Genomic DNA, 16,852 nt, shown 5'->3' with positions numbered 1-16,852 from the left:
GATGCCTGTGGCACCTCACGGATGGCAAACATCAAATAGGGAAGCATCATATCCCAGTCTTTACCGTCTTTGGAAATCACCCTTTTGAGCATGGTTTTCAGGGTTTTATTGAAACGCTCGACTAAACCGTCCGTTTGAGGATGATACACAGACGTACGCAACTGCTTGATCTGGAGTAGCCGGCATAGCTCTTTGGTCACTTTAGACATGAATGGGGTCCCCTGATCCGTAAGGATCTCCTTGGGCAACCCCACCCGGCAGAACACAGCAAACAACTCCCGAGCTATAAGCTTTGCTGCAGTATGTCTGAGAGGTATCGCCTCGGGATACCGGGTGGCATAGTCAACGATCACTAGGATGTGTTGGTGTCCTCGAGCGGACTTTACGAGGGGCCCCACCAGATCCATCCCTATCCGTTCAAAAGGGACTTCTATAATGGGTAACGGTACCAACGGACTGCGAAAATGGGTCAGGGGTGCGGTAAGCTGACACTCCGGGCAGGTTTCGCAGAACCGTTTTACCTCCCCAAAGACCCCGGGCCAATAGAACCTTTGCAATATTCGCTCCTGCGTTTTCTTGACCCCTAGGTGGCCACTCATCAGGTGTTTATGAGCCAAGTCGAGGACCCACCGGCGATACGGCTGGGGCACCACCAACTGCTCTACCCCCACGCCCCGTATTTCATCTACCCGGTAGAGTAAATCTTGCTTAAGAGCGAAATGGGGGTACCTTACCTGGGCACCGGGCAGCTGTGCCACCCCGTCAACTACTGTCACCCGACTCCGGGCATGTATTAACGTAGGGTCCTGGAGCTGGGCTGTCCCAAACGTATCCGGGGACGCCTCCAACTCCGGGATGGGCTCGACCATCTCAGCCTCTCCTGCCAATACCTCTAGGGGTGACCTATCGGGTTCACACTCTGTCCCTATCATGGTGACCCCTACGGCAGGCGTCCCGGATTCAGGATTGTAGGGCTCAGGTCCCGGACTGACCAATATCTGAGGGGACTTAGGGGGTCCCCTCCATAAAGTCCAAAAATAGGGCAGATCCCTTCCTAGGATCACGTCATAAGGAAGAGTGTTAAGAAGTCCCACCTCATGTTGCACCTGACCGCAAGGTGCTGTGATGGTGACAATCCCCGTGGGATAGTCTCGGCGGTCCCCATGTATGCAAACCACCCCCACGGTACGTCCTGTGGCCTTTACTTTAGCCCTCAAGGTGGATCGCACAAGGGTCACTAAGCTTCCGGAATCCAACAATCCTGTAACCGGACATCCATTCACTTGTATTTGGCACAAGTGGGGCTCCGTCTCTGGGGAGACCAGGTCAGCGGTACACACCACCTGAGCATACATTGAACCCCGCCGGGTAACCCCACAATCCATGGGCTCCGTGGTGAGTGGACACTGGGCTTCCATATGTCCCACCTGCTGGCACCGCCAACATCTAATAGGGAAGGAAACCCCCTTGACGGGTTGTCGTTTAGGGTACAGAACCTTCCGGACCTCAGGAACGGCGGGCGCGGCCTCAGACGGGACGGTAGGGGACTCCTGCACCGTTGTCAGCGGTGGGTCCTTGGCCCTAGGCTTGGAGGGGCCGGACCGACGGGCGGTACGCAAAGTCTCAGTGTCCCGTATCAAGTCCTGCGTAGCCACATGCCGCTCTACCAGGGACACTAATTGGTCGAGGGTACTCGGGTCACCCTGTCCTACCCACTGTTGAACGGTGACGGGTAAAGTGCGCACAAACCGATCAACTACTACCCTTTCCACCATTTGCGCCGGGCTCAGAGTGTCAGGCTGCAACCACTTTTTTACAAGATGCAACAAGTCATAGGCCTGGGAGCGTACGGGTTTGGCTTCCTCATAGAACCACTGATTTACCCGCTGAGCCCGTACATAGGTATTCACCCCCAACCGAGCCAGTATTTCGGCTTTCAGGGTCACATAGTCAATGGCGTCCTCGGTACAGAGGTCCAGGTACGCTTTTTGGGGTTCCCCCGTCAGATAGGGCGACAATACCTCAGCCCACTGGGGGTCGGCAGCTTTTCCCGCTCGGCCACCCGCTCAAACACCGCCAGGAACGCTTCCACATCATCCCCCGGGGTCATCTTTTGCAACGCTTGTGTCACCGCTTTCCGGACGCTGCCGTCGTCACCCGGTCCCGGGGTTGTTGCTGCCGGTCCGGCACGGATCGACTTGGCCAGGAGAACCATCTGTTCTTGGTGCCTTTTTTCCTGCACTTGCAAGAATTGCTGCTGACGTTCCAACGCCCGGAGCAGGTGTGCATTGATCTGTTGCTGCTGTTCATTAGCCTGCTGTTGCTGTGCATTAGCCTGAGCCAGCTGCTTTAGTATGTCCTCCATGGCATCACCGGGTTTTGGCTGTAGTATAGCCGCTCGAATCCAGGACATGTACTACCGGGTCACCAGGGATGGATGCTACACCTCACCGGGCTGGCATGCCCGCCGATTCTCCACCATATGTGAGGTAGCGTGGTCGGCTGCGCAGCAGAAGACACGGGATCCAGGCATTAAGGTTCACAGCACACGGTTTAATGTCCAAACAAAAGTCCACAACAATATACATGTGCCTCTCCAGCAGAGAACTCAGGGAGTTCTGTTCACTCCCTCACACCCGGCACACCTGCCCTCGTTCCTGTTTCCATTTAACCCTTCCTTCAGCCTGTAGGGAAACAGCATTAACCCTGGAGTGGATCTACTTTCTATCATGGAGTGAGCACAACCGGGGCGAGACATACCGGCCGTCATAGATAACCCCGGTCACAGTCTCACATGTATATACAGAGCAGATATGGTACTAGTGACTAGTGTATATACAGAGCAGATATGGTACTAGTGACTAGTGTATATACAGAGCAGATATGGTACTAGTGACTAGTGTATATACAGAGCAGATATGGTACTAGTGACTAGTGTATATACAGAGCAGATATGGTACTAGTGACTAGTGTATATACAGAGCAGATATGGTACTAGTGACTAGTGTATATACAGAGCAGATATGGTACTAGTGACTAGTGTATATACAGAGCAGATATGGTACTAGTGACTAGTGTATATACAGAGCAGATATGGTACTAGTGACTAGTGTATATACAGAGCAGATATGGTACTAGTGTATATACAGAGCAGATATGGTGCTAGTGTATATACAGAGCAGATATGGTGCTAGTGTATATACAGAGCAGATATGTACTAGTGACTAGTGTATATACAGAGCAGATATGGTACTAGTGACTAGTGTATATACAGAGCAGATATGGCACTAGTGACTAGTGTATATACAGAGCAGATATGGTACTAGTGACTAGTGTATATACAGAGCAGATATGGTACTAGTGACTAGTGTATATACAGAGCAGATATGGTACTAGTGACTAGTGTATATACAGAGCAGATATGGTACTAGTGACTAGTGTATATACAGAGCAGATATGGTACTAGTGACTAGTGTATATACAGAGCAGATATGGTACTAGTGTATATACAGAGCAGATATGGTACTAGTGACTAGTGTATATACAGAGCAGATATGGTACTAGTGTATATACAGAGCAGATATGGTACTAGTGACTAGTGTATATACAGAGCAGATATGGTACTAGTGACTAGTGTATATACAGAGCAGATATGGTACTAGTGACTAGTGTATATACAGAGCAGATATGGTACTAGTGACTAGTGTATATACAGAGCAGATATGGTACTAGTGACTAGTGTATATACAGAGCAGATATGGTACTAGTGACTAGTGTATATACAGAGCAGATATGGTACTAGTGACTAGTGTATATACAGAGCAGATATGGTACTAGTGACTAGTGTATATACAGAGCAGATATGGTACTAGTGACTAGTGTATATACAGAGCAGATATGGTACTAGTGACTAGTGTATATACAGAGCAGATATGGTACTAGTGACTAGTGTATATACAGAGCAGATATGGTACTAGTGACTAGTGTATATATAGAGCAGATATGGTACTAGTGACTAGTGTATATACAGAGCAGATATGGTACTAGTGACTAGTGTATATACAGAGCAGATATGGTACTAGTGACTAGTGTATATACAGAGCAGATATGGTACTAGTGACTAGTGTATATACAGAGCAGATATGGTACTAGTGTATATACAGAGCAGATATGGTACTAGTGACTAGTGTATATACAGAGCAGATATGGTACAAGTGACTAGTGTATATACAGAGCAGATATGGTACTAGTGACTAGTGTATATACAGAGCAGATATGGTACTAGTGACTAGTGTATATACAGAGCAGATATGGTACTAGTGTATATACAGAGCAGATATGGTACTAGTGACTAGTGTATATACAGAGCAGATATGATACTAGTGTATATACAGAGCAGATATGGTACTTGTGTATATACAGAGCAGATATATATTACTAGTGTATATACAGAGCAGATATGGTACTAGTGTATATACAGAGCAGATATGGTACTAGTGTATATACAGAGCAGATATGGTACTAGTGTATATACAGAGCAGATATGATACTAATGTATATACAGAGCAGATACAGTACTACTATATATACAGAGCAGATATGATACTAGTGTATATACAGAGCAGATATAGTACTGGCATATATACAGAGCAGATATGATACTAGTGTATATACGGAGCAGATATGATACTAATGTATATACAGAGCAGATATAGTACTACTATATATACAGAGCAGATATGATACTAGTGTATATACAGAGCAGTGAGAGTACTTCCCAATATATTATTCATAGAAGTAATAATATAGTCACAGCAGTAATTTAGTATGTGCAGAAGTGATATCAGTGATATTGTGTTTACTCTAGCGCTCATACGTTGTGACATTCATTGTAGTGGTGACACTGATAACATAGTAGTGTTAATGGTGACGTATACAGTGACTGAAATAAGTATTGAACACGTCACCAATTTTCCAAGTAAATATACAGTTAGGTCCAGAAATATTTGGACAGTGACACAAGTTTTGTTATTTTAGCTGTTTACAAAAACATGTTCAGAAATACAATTATATATATAATATGGGCTGAAAGTGCACACTCCCAGCTGCAATATGAGAGTTTTCACATCCAAATCGGAGAAAGGGTTTAGGAATCATAGCTCTGTAATGCATAGCCTCCTCTTTTTCACGGGACCAAAAGTAATTGGACAAGGGACTCTAAGGGCTGCAATTAACTCTGAAGGCGTCTCCCTGGTTAACCTGTAATCAATGAAGTAGTTAAAAGGTCTGGGGTTGATTACAGGTGTGTGGTTTTGCATTTGGAAGCTGTTGCTGTGACCAGACAACATGCGGTCTAAGGAACTCTCAATTGAGGTGAAGCAGAACATCCTGAGGCTGAAAAAAAAGAAAAAATCCATCAGAGAGATAGCAGACATGCTTGGAGTAGCAAAATCAACAGTCGGGTACATTCTGAGAAAAAAAGAATTGACTGGTGAGCTTGGGAACTCAAAGGCCTGGGCGTCCACGGATGACAACAGTGGTGGATGATCGCCGCATACTTTCTTTGGTGAAGAAGAACCCGTTCACAACATCAACTGAAGTCCAGAACACTCTCAGTGAAGTAGGTGTATCTGTCTCTAAGTCAACAGTAAAGAGAAGACTCCATGAAAGTAAATACAAAGGGTTCACATCTGGATGCAAACCATTCATCAATTCCAAAAATAGACAGGCCAGAGTTAAATTTGCTGAAAAACACCTCATGAAGCCAGCTCAGTTCTGGAAAAGTATTCTATGGACAGATGAGACCAAGATCAACCTGTACCAGAATGATGGGAAGAAAAAAGTTTGGAGAAGAAAGGGAACGGCACATGATCCAAGGCACACCACATCCTCTGTAAAACATGGTGGAGGCAACGTGATGGCATGGGCATGCATGGCTTTCAATGGCACTGGGTCACTTGTGTTTATTGATGACATAACAGCAGACAAGAGTAGCCGGATGAATTCTGAAGTGTACCGGGATATACTTTCAGCCCAGATTCAGCCAAATGCCGCAAAGTTGATCGGACGGCGCTTCATAGTACAGATGGACAATGACCCCAAGCATACAGCCAAAGCTACCCAGGAGTTCATGAGTGCAAAAAAGTGGAACATTCTGCAATGGCCAAGTCAATCACCAGATCTTAACCCAATTGAGCATGCATTTCACTTGCTCAAATCCAGACTTAAGACGGAAAGACCCACAAACAAGCAAGACCTGAAGGCTGCGGCTGTAAAGGCCTGGCAAAGCATTAAGAAGGAGAAAACCCAGCGTTTGGTGATGTCCATGGGTTCCAGACTTAAGGCAGTGATTGCCTCCAAAGGATTCGCAACAAAATATTGAAAATAAAAATATTTTGTTTGGGTTTGGTTTATTTGTCCAATTACTTTTGACCTCCTAAAATGTGGAGTGTTTGTAAAGAAATGTGTACAATTCCTACAATTTCTATCAGATATTTTTGTTCAAACCTTCAAATTAAACGTTACAATCTGCACTTGAATTCTGTTGTAGAGGTTTCATTTCAAATCCAATGTGGTGGCATGCAGAGCCCAACTCGCGAAAATTGTGTCACTGTCCAAAGATTTCTGGACCTAACTGTATTTCTAAAAGTGCTATTGAGTTGAATTTCTCACCGGATGTTGGTAACAACCCATCCAATCCACACAGGCAAAGAGATCAAACCATAAATGTCCATAAATGAAGTTGTGTAATAATGAGAAATGACACAGGAAGAAAAGTATTGAACACATGAAGAAAGAGAGCTGCAAAAAGAAATGGAAAGTCATGGCACCAGATGAACTCTGTCAGTAATTAGAAAGCAATCCTGCCACTTGGTGAAAAATAATATCAGCTGGTTCAATTGATGGCCTATAAAAAGGTGCTACACAACAAACATCTCATAATGGGTAAAACCAGTGAGCTGTCTCGAGATCTTTGCAACCTTATTGTTGCAAAACATACTGATGGCATTGGTTATAGAAGAATCTCTAAACTACTGAAGCCTCAGGTGAGCAGTGTTTGGGTCATAATCCGGAAGTAGAAAGAACATAATTTCACCATAACCGGTCGCAACCAGGTGCTCCCCACAATATTTCAGACAGGGGGATGAAAAGAATCAGAAGAGTTGTCCAAGAGCCAAGGACCACCTGTGGAGAGCTACAGAAAGACCTGGAATCAGCAGGTACAATTGAGTAAAAGAAAATAATAAGTAATGCACTCACCCTGCATGGCTTGTATGCACGCTCCGGTATGCACGCTCCGGTATGCACGCTCCGGTATGCACGCTCCGGTATGCACCCTCCTGTATGCACGCTCCTGTATGCACCCTCCTGTATGCACGCTCCTGTATGCACCCTCCTGTATGCACCCTCCTGTATGCACGCTCCTGTATGCACGCTCCTGTATTCACCCTCCTGTATGCACCCTCCTGTATGCACGCTCCTGTATGCACGCTCCTGTATGCACCCTCCTGTATGCACCCTCCTGTATGCACCCTCCTGTATGCACCCTCCTGTATGCACGCTCCTGTATGCACGCTCCTGTATGCACCCTCCTGTATGCACCCTCCTGTATGCACCCTCCTGTATGCACGCTCCTGTATGCACCCTCCTGTATGCACCCTCCTGTATGCACGCTCCTGTATGCACGCTCACCATGCAAGACTCCATTGCTGAACAAGAAGCAAGTTCAAAGTTTGCTCAACAACATTTAGACAAGCCTGTGAGATACTGGGAGAATATAGTCTGGTCAGATGAAAGCAAAATTAAACTCTTTGGATGCCATAATACACCATGTTTGGAGGCCAAAAGATATCTCATATCATCCGAAAAACACCAACAGTGAAAAGTGGAGGTGGGAACATCATGGTGTGGGGCTGTTTTTCAGCATATGACACTGTGAAACTTCATATAATTGAAGAAAGGATGAATGGACAAATGTACCGAGACATTCTTGATAAAAATTTCCCACCTACCAGGATGATGAAGATTAAACGAGGGTGGACATATGATATCAGGAAGACAATGACCCAAACACACAGACAAGGAAACTCTCAAATGGTGTCAGAAAAAGAAAATAAAGCTAGAATGGCAGAGCGATCACCTGACCTGAATCCAATAGAAAATGTATGGAAGGAACTAAAGCTCAGAGTTCCTAGAAGGATTTGAAGAGTGTTTGTGCGGAAGAATGGACCCATTCACAGCTGAGCAATGCATGCCTGTAGTTTCTCCATACAGGAGGCGTCTGGAAGCTTCATCACCAAGTATTAAATAAATTTCAGTAACGTGTTCAATGCTTTTTCCTCATTATTACACAATTTATGGACATCTATTGTTTGGTTTCTTTGCCTGTTTAGATTGGATGGGTTGTTCCTGACATCTGGAGAGAAAATCATGTCAATAGCAGCCCTAAAAATAGATTTAGGGAGAAAGCTGTTGACGTGTTCAATACTTATTTCATCCTGTATACATACATGCTGAACTGTATAACTACTTATCCCCTATGAAAGGGACGACGAGAGCCGGGCAATAATGTTTAGAAAATTCTGCACTTTGCATCTTACAGCCTATTAGTTGTGCCCATAAATCTTTTTTTGGATATTAATACAGTTAAGCATGGTAGTGCCCGCTCATCACTAGTTACGAGTACTGAGCACCCGAGCATGGTAGTGCCCGCTCATCACTAGTTACAAGTACTGAGCACCCGAGCATGGTAGTGCCCACTCATCACTAGTTACGAGTACTGAGCACCTGAGCATGGTAGTGCCCTCTCATCACTAGTTACGAGTACTGAGCACCTGAGCATGGTAGTGCCCGCTCATCACTAGTTACGAGTACAGAGCACCCGAGCATGGTAGTGCCCGCTCATCACTAGTTACGAGTACTGAGCACCCGAACATGGTAGTGCCCGCTCATCACTAGTTACGAGTACTGAGCACCTGAGCATGGTAGTGCCCGTTCATCACTAGATACGAGTACTGAGCACCTGAGCATGGTAGTGCCCGCTCATCACTAGTTACGAGTACTGAGCACCCAAGCATGGTAGTGCCCGCTCATCACTAGTTACGAGTACAGAGCACCTGAGCATGGTAGTGCCCGCTCATCACTAGTTACGAGTACAGAGCACCCGAGCATGGTAGTGCCCGCTCATCACTAGTTACGAGTACTGAGCACCCGAACATGGTAGTGCCCGCTCATCACTAGTTACGAGTACTGAGCACCTGAGCATGGTAGTGCCCGTTCATCACTAGATACGAGTACTGAGCACCTGAGCATGGTAGTGCCCGCTCATCACTAGTTACGAGTACTGAGCACCCAAGCATGGTAGTGCCCGCTCATCACTAGTTACGAGTACAGAGCACCTGAGCATGGTAGTGCCCGCTCATCACTAGTTACGGGTACTGAGCACCTGAGCATGGTAGTGCCCGCTCATCACTAGTTACGAGTACAGAGCACCTGAGCATGGTAGTGCCCGCTCATCACTAGTTACCAGTACAGAGCACCTGAGCATGGTAGTGCCCGCTCATTACTAGTTACGAGTACAGAGCACCCAAGCATGGTAGTGCCCGCTCATCACTGGTTACGAGTACCGAGCACCCGAGCATGGTAGTGCCCGCTCATCACTGGTTACGAGTACCGAGCACCTGAGCATGGTAGTGCCCGCTCATCACTAGTTACGAGTACAGAGCACCTGAGCATGGTAGTACCCGCTCATCACTAGTTACGAGTACTGAGCACCTGAGCATGGTGGTGCCCGCTCATCACTAGTTACGAGTACTGAGCACCTGAGCATGGTGGTGCCCGCTCATCACTAGTTACGAGTACCGAGCACCCGAGCATGGTAGTGCCCGCTCATCACTAGTTACGAGTACTGAGCACCTGAGCATGGTAGTGCTCGCTCATCACTAGTTACGAGTACTGAGCACCTGAGCATGGTAGTGCTCACTCATCACTAGTTATGAGTACTGAGCACCTGAGCATGGTAGTGCCTGCTCATCACTAGTTACGAGTACTGAGCACCTGAGCATGGTAGTGCCCGCTCATCACTAGTTACCAGTACAGAGCACTGGAGCATGGTAGTGCTCGCTCATCACTAGTTACGAGTACAGAGCACCCGAGCATGGTAGTGCTCGCTCATCACTAGTTACGAGTACCGAGCACCCGAGCATGGTAGTGCCCGCTCATCACTAGTTACGAGTACCGAGCACCCGAGCATGGTAGTGCCCGCTCATCACTAGTTACGAGTACAGAGCACCCGAGCATGGTAGTGCCCACTCATCACTAGTTACAAGTACAGAGCACCCGAGCATGGTAGTGCTCGCTCATCACTAGTTACGAGCACTGAGCACCCGAGCATGGTAGTGCCCGCTCATCACTAGTTACGAGTACCGAGCACCCGAGCATGGTAGTGCCCACTCATCACTAGTTACAAGTACAGAGCACCCGAGCATGGTAGTGCTCGCTCATCACTAGTTACAAGTACAGAGCACCCGAGCATGGTAGTGCTCGCTCATCACTAGTTACAAGTACAGAGCACCCGAGCATGGTAGTGCCCGCTCATCACTAGTTACGAGTACCGAGCACCCGAGCATGGTAGTGCCCACTCATCACTAGTTACAAGTACAGAGCACCCGAGCATGGTAGTGCCCGCTCATCACTAGTTACGTGCACTGAGCACCCAAGCATGGTAGTGCTCACTCATCACTAGTTACGAGTACTGAGCACTCGAGCATGGTAGTGCCCGCTCATCACTAGTTACGAGTACTGAGCACCCGAGCATGATAGTGCTCACTCATCACTAGTTACGAGTACTGAGCACCCGAGCATGGTAGTGCCCGCTCATCACTAGCTACGAGTACTGAGCACTCGAGCATGGTAGTGCCCGCTCATCACTAGTTACGAGCACTGAGCACCCGAGCATGGTAGTGGTTATGTGATCACATGTATGCAACTTGCACTGTCTCCTGCGTTTCACTTCTATTGAGAAAAGACAAATGAGACTAGTCGGCAATCGCTCGAGCAATGCAGGGGACTCATGACAATGTGCACATTGCACACTGTCACGATGCAGCAGTCATATAGAGATGCTGGATTCAATCTGTGCTCTATTTCCACTTGCTCACTGTTGATGGAAACTAAAACAAGTGATACATATCTTCCTGTCTTTTCTGCTTACAGCAGGACTTTCCAATCATCCATGATGGCTTCTTCATCTTCATCTAACATAGAAGATGAAAGTTTAAAAGGCTGTGAAATCTACGTGCAAAAATTCAACATCCAACAAATCTTGAAGGAATGTATCGTGAACCTGTGCATTGCGAAACCTGAGCGCCCCATGAAGTTCCTGAGGGAGCATTTTGAGAAACTCGAAAAGGTGAGTAGTCGAGGGGGAGGGCGAGGGGGTACTTTATGTATTGTCATCATTTCTCAGAATATATAACAAGCAGCTGAAGTCTTAAACCTTTATATTTGAAGGAGCCACATGATATTTTCTTGTGTTAGATACTTTTCTTGAGCCACGTGATATTTTCTTACTTTAGATACTTTTTTTGAGCCACGTGACATTTTCTTACTTTAGATACTTTTCTTGAGCCACGTGATATTTTCTTACTTTAGATACTTTTCTTGAGCCACGTGACATTTTCTTACTTTAGATACTTTTCTTGAGCCACGTGACATTTTCTTACTTTAGATACTTTTCTTGAGCCACGTGACATTTTCTTACTTTAGATACTTTTCTTGAGCCACGTGATATTTTCTTTTCTTGAACCACGTTATATTTTCTTACTTTAGATACTTTTCTTGAGCCACGTGATATTTTCTTTTCTTGAACCACGTGATATTTTCTTACTTTAGATACTTTTCTTGAGCCACGTGATATTTTCTTTTCTTGAACCACGTTATATTTTCTTACTTTAGATACTTTTCTTGAGCCACGTGATATTTTCTTACCTTAGATACTTTTCTTGAGCCACGTGATTTTTTTCTTGCTTGAGATACTTTTCTTGAGCCACGTGATATTTTCTTACCTTAGATACTTTTCTTGAGCCACGTGATTTTTTCTTGCTTGAGATACTTTTCTTGAGCCACGTGATACTTTCTTACTTGAGATAGTTTTTTTGAGCCACATGATATTTTTTCTTCTTGAGCCACGTGATATTCTTTTGCTTGAGCCACATGATATTTCCATGTCCAGCTATGTATGTGTAAAGCTAAATTCCAAATTCCACTGACTTTCTCTTCCTTGGAATGCATTGTGAGTACTCAGGTGACATTTAGAAATAAGCCGTCTTAAAGGTCGAGCCCCTAACAATCATACAGTGCTGGGATATCTTAGTGCGTTGAGAAAACCCTTCTTAGGTCTTCTTTAGACGTCCGTGATTTTTCATGTTTGTGAAAAAAAAAAGATTTCTATTGATGCGCTGGATCCGATTTTCATCAGTGGTTGGACGCTGCGGTTTTCAGTTTGGATCAGTGATGTTCTTGTATGTCAAAAAAACAAAGGAGCTGGAATAATCTTCTACCTATCCTCCATAGTGGCAAAGATGGACGGCACAGGGATCGCTCACTGTTGTCATCCGGCAGATTTACTCAAACCCATAGACTTGGATGGGTGATTTTGATCTGTGACTCGGATGAAATATTCCAGCTTGCCACTGGTGAGGAGACTTTAAGCCACAGTGATATGCAAATTGTCTCTTCAGTTAGGAAGTAGATGACCTTTAGTGCCACCTATTGGAGGTGATTGCTACCACCAATAGGTGGCACTAGAGTTCGTCTACTTTCTAACTGAAGAGACAATTTGCATATTTCCCAGAGGAGTATTACGGCTTAAAGTCTCCTCACCACTGGCATGCTGGAATGGTGTGTTAGTCTCCACAAGGAGAACAGCTTCCCCTTAGACCCCATTATAGCTTCTCATACGGCCAGATCAGATCTCATACTTTGCACTGCCGAGGGACAACCATCCTGAATAACCGTGTCTGCAAATTGAGGTTCTGATCGTTCATAAATCCTAAGGGGTACTTTGCACGCTGCGACATCACTAGCCGATGCTTGCGATGCCAAACACGATAGTACCCGCCCCGTCGCAGCTGCGATCTCTTGTGATAGCTTCCGTAGCGAACATTATCGCTACGGCAGCTTCACACGCACTTACCTGCCCTGCGACGTCGCTCTGGCCTGTGACCCGCCTCCTTCCTAAGGGGGCGGGTCGTGTGGCGTCACAGCGACGTCACACGGCAGCCGTCCAATAGAAGCGGAGGGGCGAAGATGAGCGGGACGTAAACATCCTGCCCACCTCCTTCTTTCCTTCCTTACCTGCCTCCACCGGCTATGCGGAGATGTTCCTCGCTCCTGCGGCTTCACACACAGCGATGTGTGCTGCCGCAGGAACGACGAACAACATCGTATCTCCTATTGGTGCGACATTATGTAAATGTCCTACACTACACAGATCACCGATTTACGACGCTTTTGCGATTGTTTATTGCCGCATCTAGGCTTTACACGTTGCGACGTCGTTACCGGCGCCGGATGTGTGTCACTTTTGATTTGACCCCGACGAGATCGCAGTAGCGATGTCGCAGCGTACAAAAGTACAATAAGTCATATGAAAAAGCTCGTTAAAAGATTACTTTTGACTTTTAGCATTGCTACTTCCATGAGGTAGCACTAGAGTTCTCCTACACTTCTATATGGATTCCTGGTTGCTGATAATACCTTATGTGTTATAATAGACAGGGTGGTCCAAAGGTAGGTGGACAGTATGTGTAATAGGGTTATCAAATATGGTGTAAAGTGAAACTGACTCAGTTGCCCTTAGCAACCAATCAGATTCCACCTTTCATTTTCCAAAGAGTCTGTGAAGAATGAAAGGTGGAATCTGATTGGTTGCTAAGGGCAACTAAGTTAGTTTCACTTTACACCATGTTTGATAACCCTATTACACATACTACCCACCTATTTTTGGACCTCCCTATATATATATATATATATATATATATATATTTATACTTATTTATTTTTTTTTTACCAATATAGTCTCTGTGAGAGGAGGTAAATTTTGGATTTCTCTATGGAGACTATTGGCTATACTGTAGTTTACAAAGCACGTGACACCATCTACAGGTCATCGTTGGTCACTGCACCCTGTGATTGTAGATGAGTATTTGAGTAGAAACTTAGAAGTTCTCCTTACAAAAAAAAGTTTTTTTTTAATTCTGATCAAGCCGTTGGTGTTCTCCCTTTAATTGCGTGTAGTCCCCAAAATATATTGGTATAATAATTGTTTTTCCATTTAATTGGCAGAATACTCTATCCAATAGTAGGGAAATTTAAATTCTGTCGAATTTTACGAGGTCAGAATTTGTAATAGTGGCTCTAAGCCCTGGCGGCTCTACATATGGCTTTCATGGATAGGCTTTGGTGTAGCTACTCCAACTATCAGGTCCCAGGGGAGCACAGGCCTTCACATTTTAACCCACGTGGATATGGACTTACAGAGGGGACCCTGGGTTGAGTCTTCAGAGCAGCTGACGGCTGGTGGAGCAGGCTGGCAGAAATGGTCAGGTTGCTGTGTCAGAACCAGGGACAAAATCGTAAACTGGGCCTGAGAGTCAAACTGGCTAAACAGCAAGAGTAAATCAGAGCTAGTATGAAGTATGACTGACGCGCATAAAGTAGAATATGTCCATACATAATGCGTGACAGACACAATCAGACCAACGGGCGTTTGATGCACTTCCAAAAACTCCAAAAAAAGGGGGAAACACCAGGGACACAATACCATGGAGGTCCCTCCCACAAGGGAGTGGGTGAGGGGGCACCTCTTGCACTCACCTCAAGCCGACTCATGAGCTCCCTAGCATCCCTATACAGGTTCTTTCAACCTGTCAGCGAGCAGGATACCTGGGTCCCTCAGCTGGGCCTAAACTCACCCTGCCTAGTGACTAGGCCAACGAGTAAACTAGACTCGTCACTCAACTAATAAACACCGAGGGAAAGGAAAGACAGACAGGGGAATAAACAGAAGGATGCAAAACACCAAACTTCACCGTAACAGACTGACTCTATAGTAGCAGGTGGATGGGCACAGGAGAAAACCTCAGCAGTTCCTTCCACCAGGGTGGCCAGAGAAGAAATGAATTCTAACAGCAGCAAGTACTGCAGAGAAAACTCCAGTATTTAACCTTAAAGGGAACCAATCATCAGGATTTTCGTGTATAAGCTGCAGCCAGTGCAGTACTGGCACTATCATGCACAGTGTGTACATACCATTGGGGTACAGCTCGGGTGTTTAGGCAGTGAAATTCATCTTTATAAAGTTTGAAATTTCGTGCACTTTTTGATTGACGTGTGCACCTCTCTGTTAATGTCCAGGCGGGTTATGCAGGAGTTCCCCGCCCCCCACCAGCCTGTTCCTCCCTCTCTCCTGATGTCCGGGCGGGTTATGCACGTGTTCCCCGCCCCCCCGCGCCGCCTGTTCCTCCCTCCCTCCCTCTGGCTGTATGTAAATATCTAATCTTCAGAAACATGGCGCCGGAGTGGGCCTCTGCGCATAGCGCTTATCTCCGGCGCCATGTTTCTGAAGCCCCCGCATTACACAACTTGGTGTCTGAGAGGGCGGCGCCACAGCGATGTCTCACCGGCTGGTGTGTTGGCCCGGTGTCCTGGGGCGGCACGATACAGGAGCAGCAGGTAATCGCGTCCTCCGATCAGCTGTTCTGCAGTCCTGTTGTGATCGCGCTCGCTCCTGCGGTCACAACGGGATCTGAAGGAGCGAGGGCGCATGCTCCGCCCTCTAACACCAAGCTGTGTGATGCGTGCTTCAGAAACATGGCGCCGGAGATAAGCGCTGTGCGCAGAGGCCCACTCCGGCGCCGTGTTTCTGAAGATTAGATATTTACATACAGCCAGAGGGAGGGAGGGAGGAACAGGCGGCGCGGGGGGGCGGGGAACACGTGCATAACCCGCCCGGACATCAGGAGAGAGGGAGGAACAGGCTGGTGGGGGGGCGGGGAACTCCTGCATAACCCGCCCGGACATTAACAGAGAGATGCACACGTCAATCAAAAAGTGCACGAAATTTCAAACTTTATAAAGTTGTATTTCACTGCCTAAACACCCGAGCTGCACCCCAATGGTATGTACACACTGTGCATGATAGTGCCAGTACTGCACTGGCTGCAGCTTATACACGAAAATCCTGATGATTGGTTCCCTTTAATGTGTGTGGGCTCAAAGCAACAACAGCTGACTTGCACTACTCCGAGCTGCTGACAACAAAATTGAACTTAATGCTAAAGACAAGGAAACCTCATTTAGGAGGCCCCAGTCCTAAGGCTGTCACTAGTCTCAAAACAGCAGGGGGATGACGTGACAATAACTGGCAACTCCCAGAAGTAAGTTGGGTGTTTTAGTATGGCGTGGTGCTGTCCCATTTGTCAAAACAATGAGCTGATTACTGCACTCCTACTGCCAGACTATGTGGTCTAATCTTTGTGGCTGGACTGTTACGTCCCCACTGGAGTCCGCTCCAGCGACTTCTACTTCGATCACCAGGCGATGCCATGTTCCTGCCGTGGATAGTGCTGGTGATAGGAGAGGAGTCGATGCCAGCAGCGCTGGTGGGCGTAGGCTCCACTCATCCACTGGGCTGGGTTTCCTTGGGATCAGCAGTACCACTGGCTGACTGTAGGTGGCGTGTGTCTTCCAGCTGAAGTTACCATCATTGCTGCAACCAATGGGAAGACACCACACACTTCTTATTCCCCCTCCTGTCTGCTGGTCACTGCCAGAGATAGTTCTGATTTTC

At 46.5% G+C, this 16,852-nt stretch overlaps 1 protein-coding gene across 2 annotated transcripts in view; it reads left to right on the top strand.

The window, feature by feature from the left end:
- Positions 1-16,852, top strand: part of PRKAR1B (protein kinase cAMP-dependent type I regulatory subunit beta) — a 221,518-nt gene that overhangs the window by 4,738 nt on the left and 199,928 nt on the right. The window contains exon 2 of one of the 2 annotated variants that reach the window (XM_075318062.1): positions 11,218-11,410. In XM_075318062.1, coding sequence (XP_075174177.1) covers positions 11,234-11,410 — 177 coding nt within the window. In that variant the 5' untranslated portion in view covers positions 11,218-11,233. Of the gene's footprint in view, positions 1-11,214; positions 11,411-16,852 lie in introns of both variants that reach the window. The other variant, XM_075318061.1, reaches the window with a different exon arrangement.

The sequence above is a fragment of the Anomaloglossus baeobatrachus genome, chromosome 7, assembly GCF_048569485.1.
Source record: "Anomaloglossus baeobatrachus isolate aAnoBae1 chromosome 7, aAnoBae1.hap1, whole genome shotgun sequence".
Taxonomy (NCBI): Eukaryota; Metazoa; Chordata; class Amphibia; order Anura; family Aromobatidae; genus Anomaloglossus; species Anomaloglossus baeobatrachus.
Note: the sequence above shows the minus strand (reverse complement) of the source record. Positions and strands in the feature narration are given on the sequence as shown.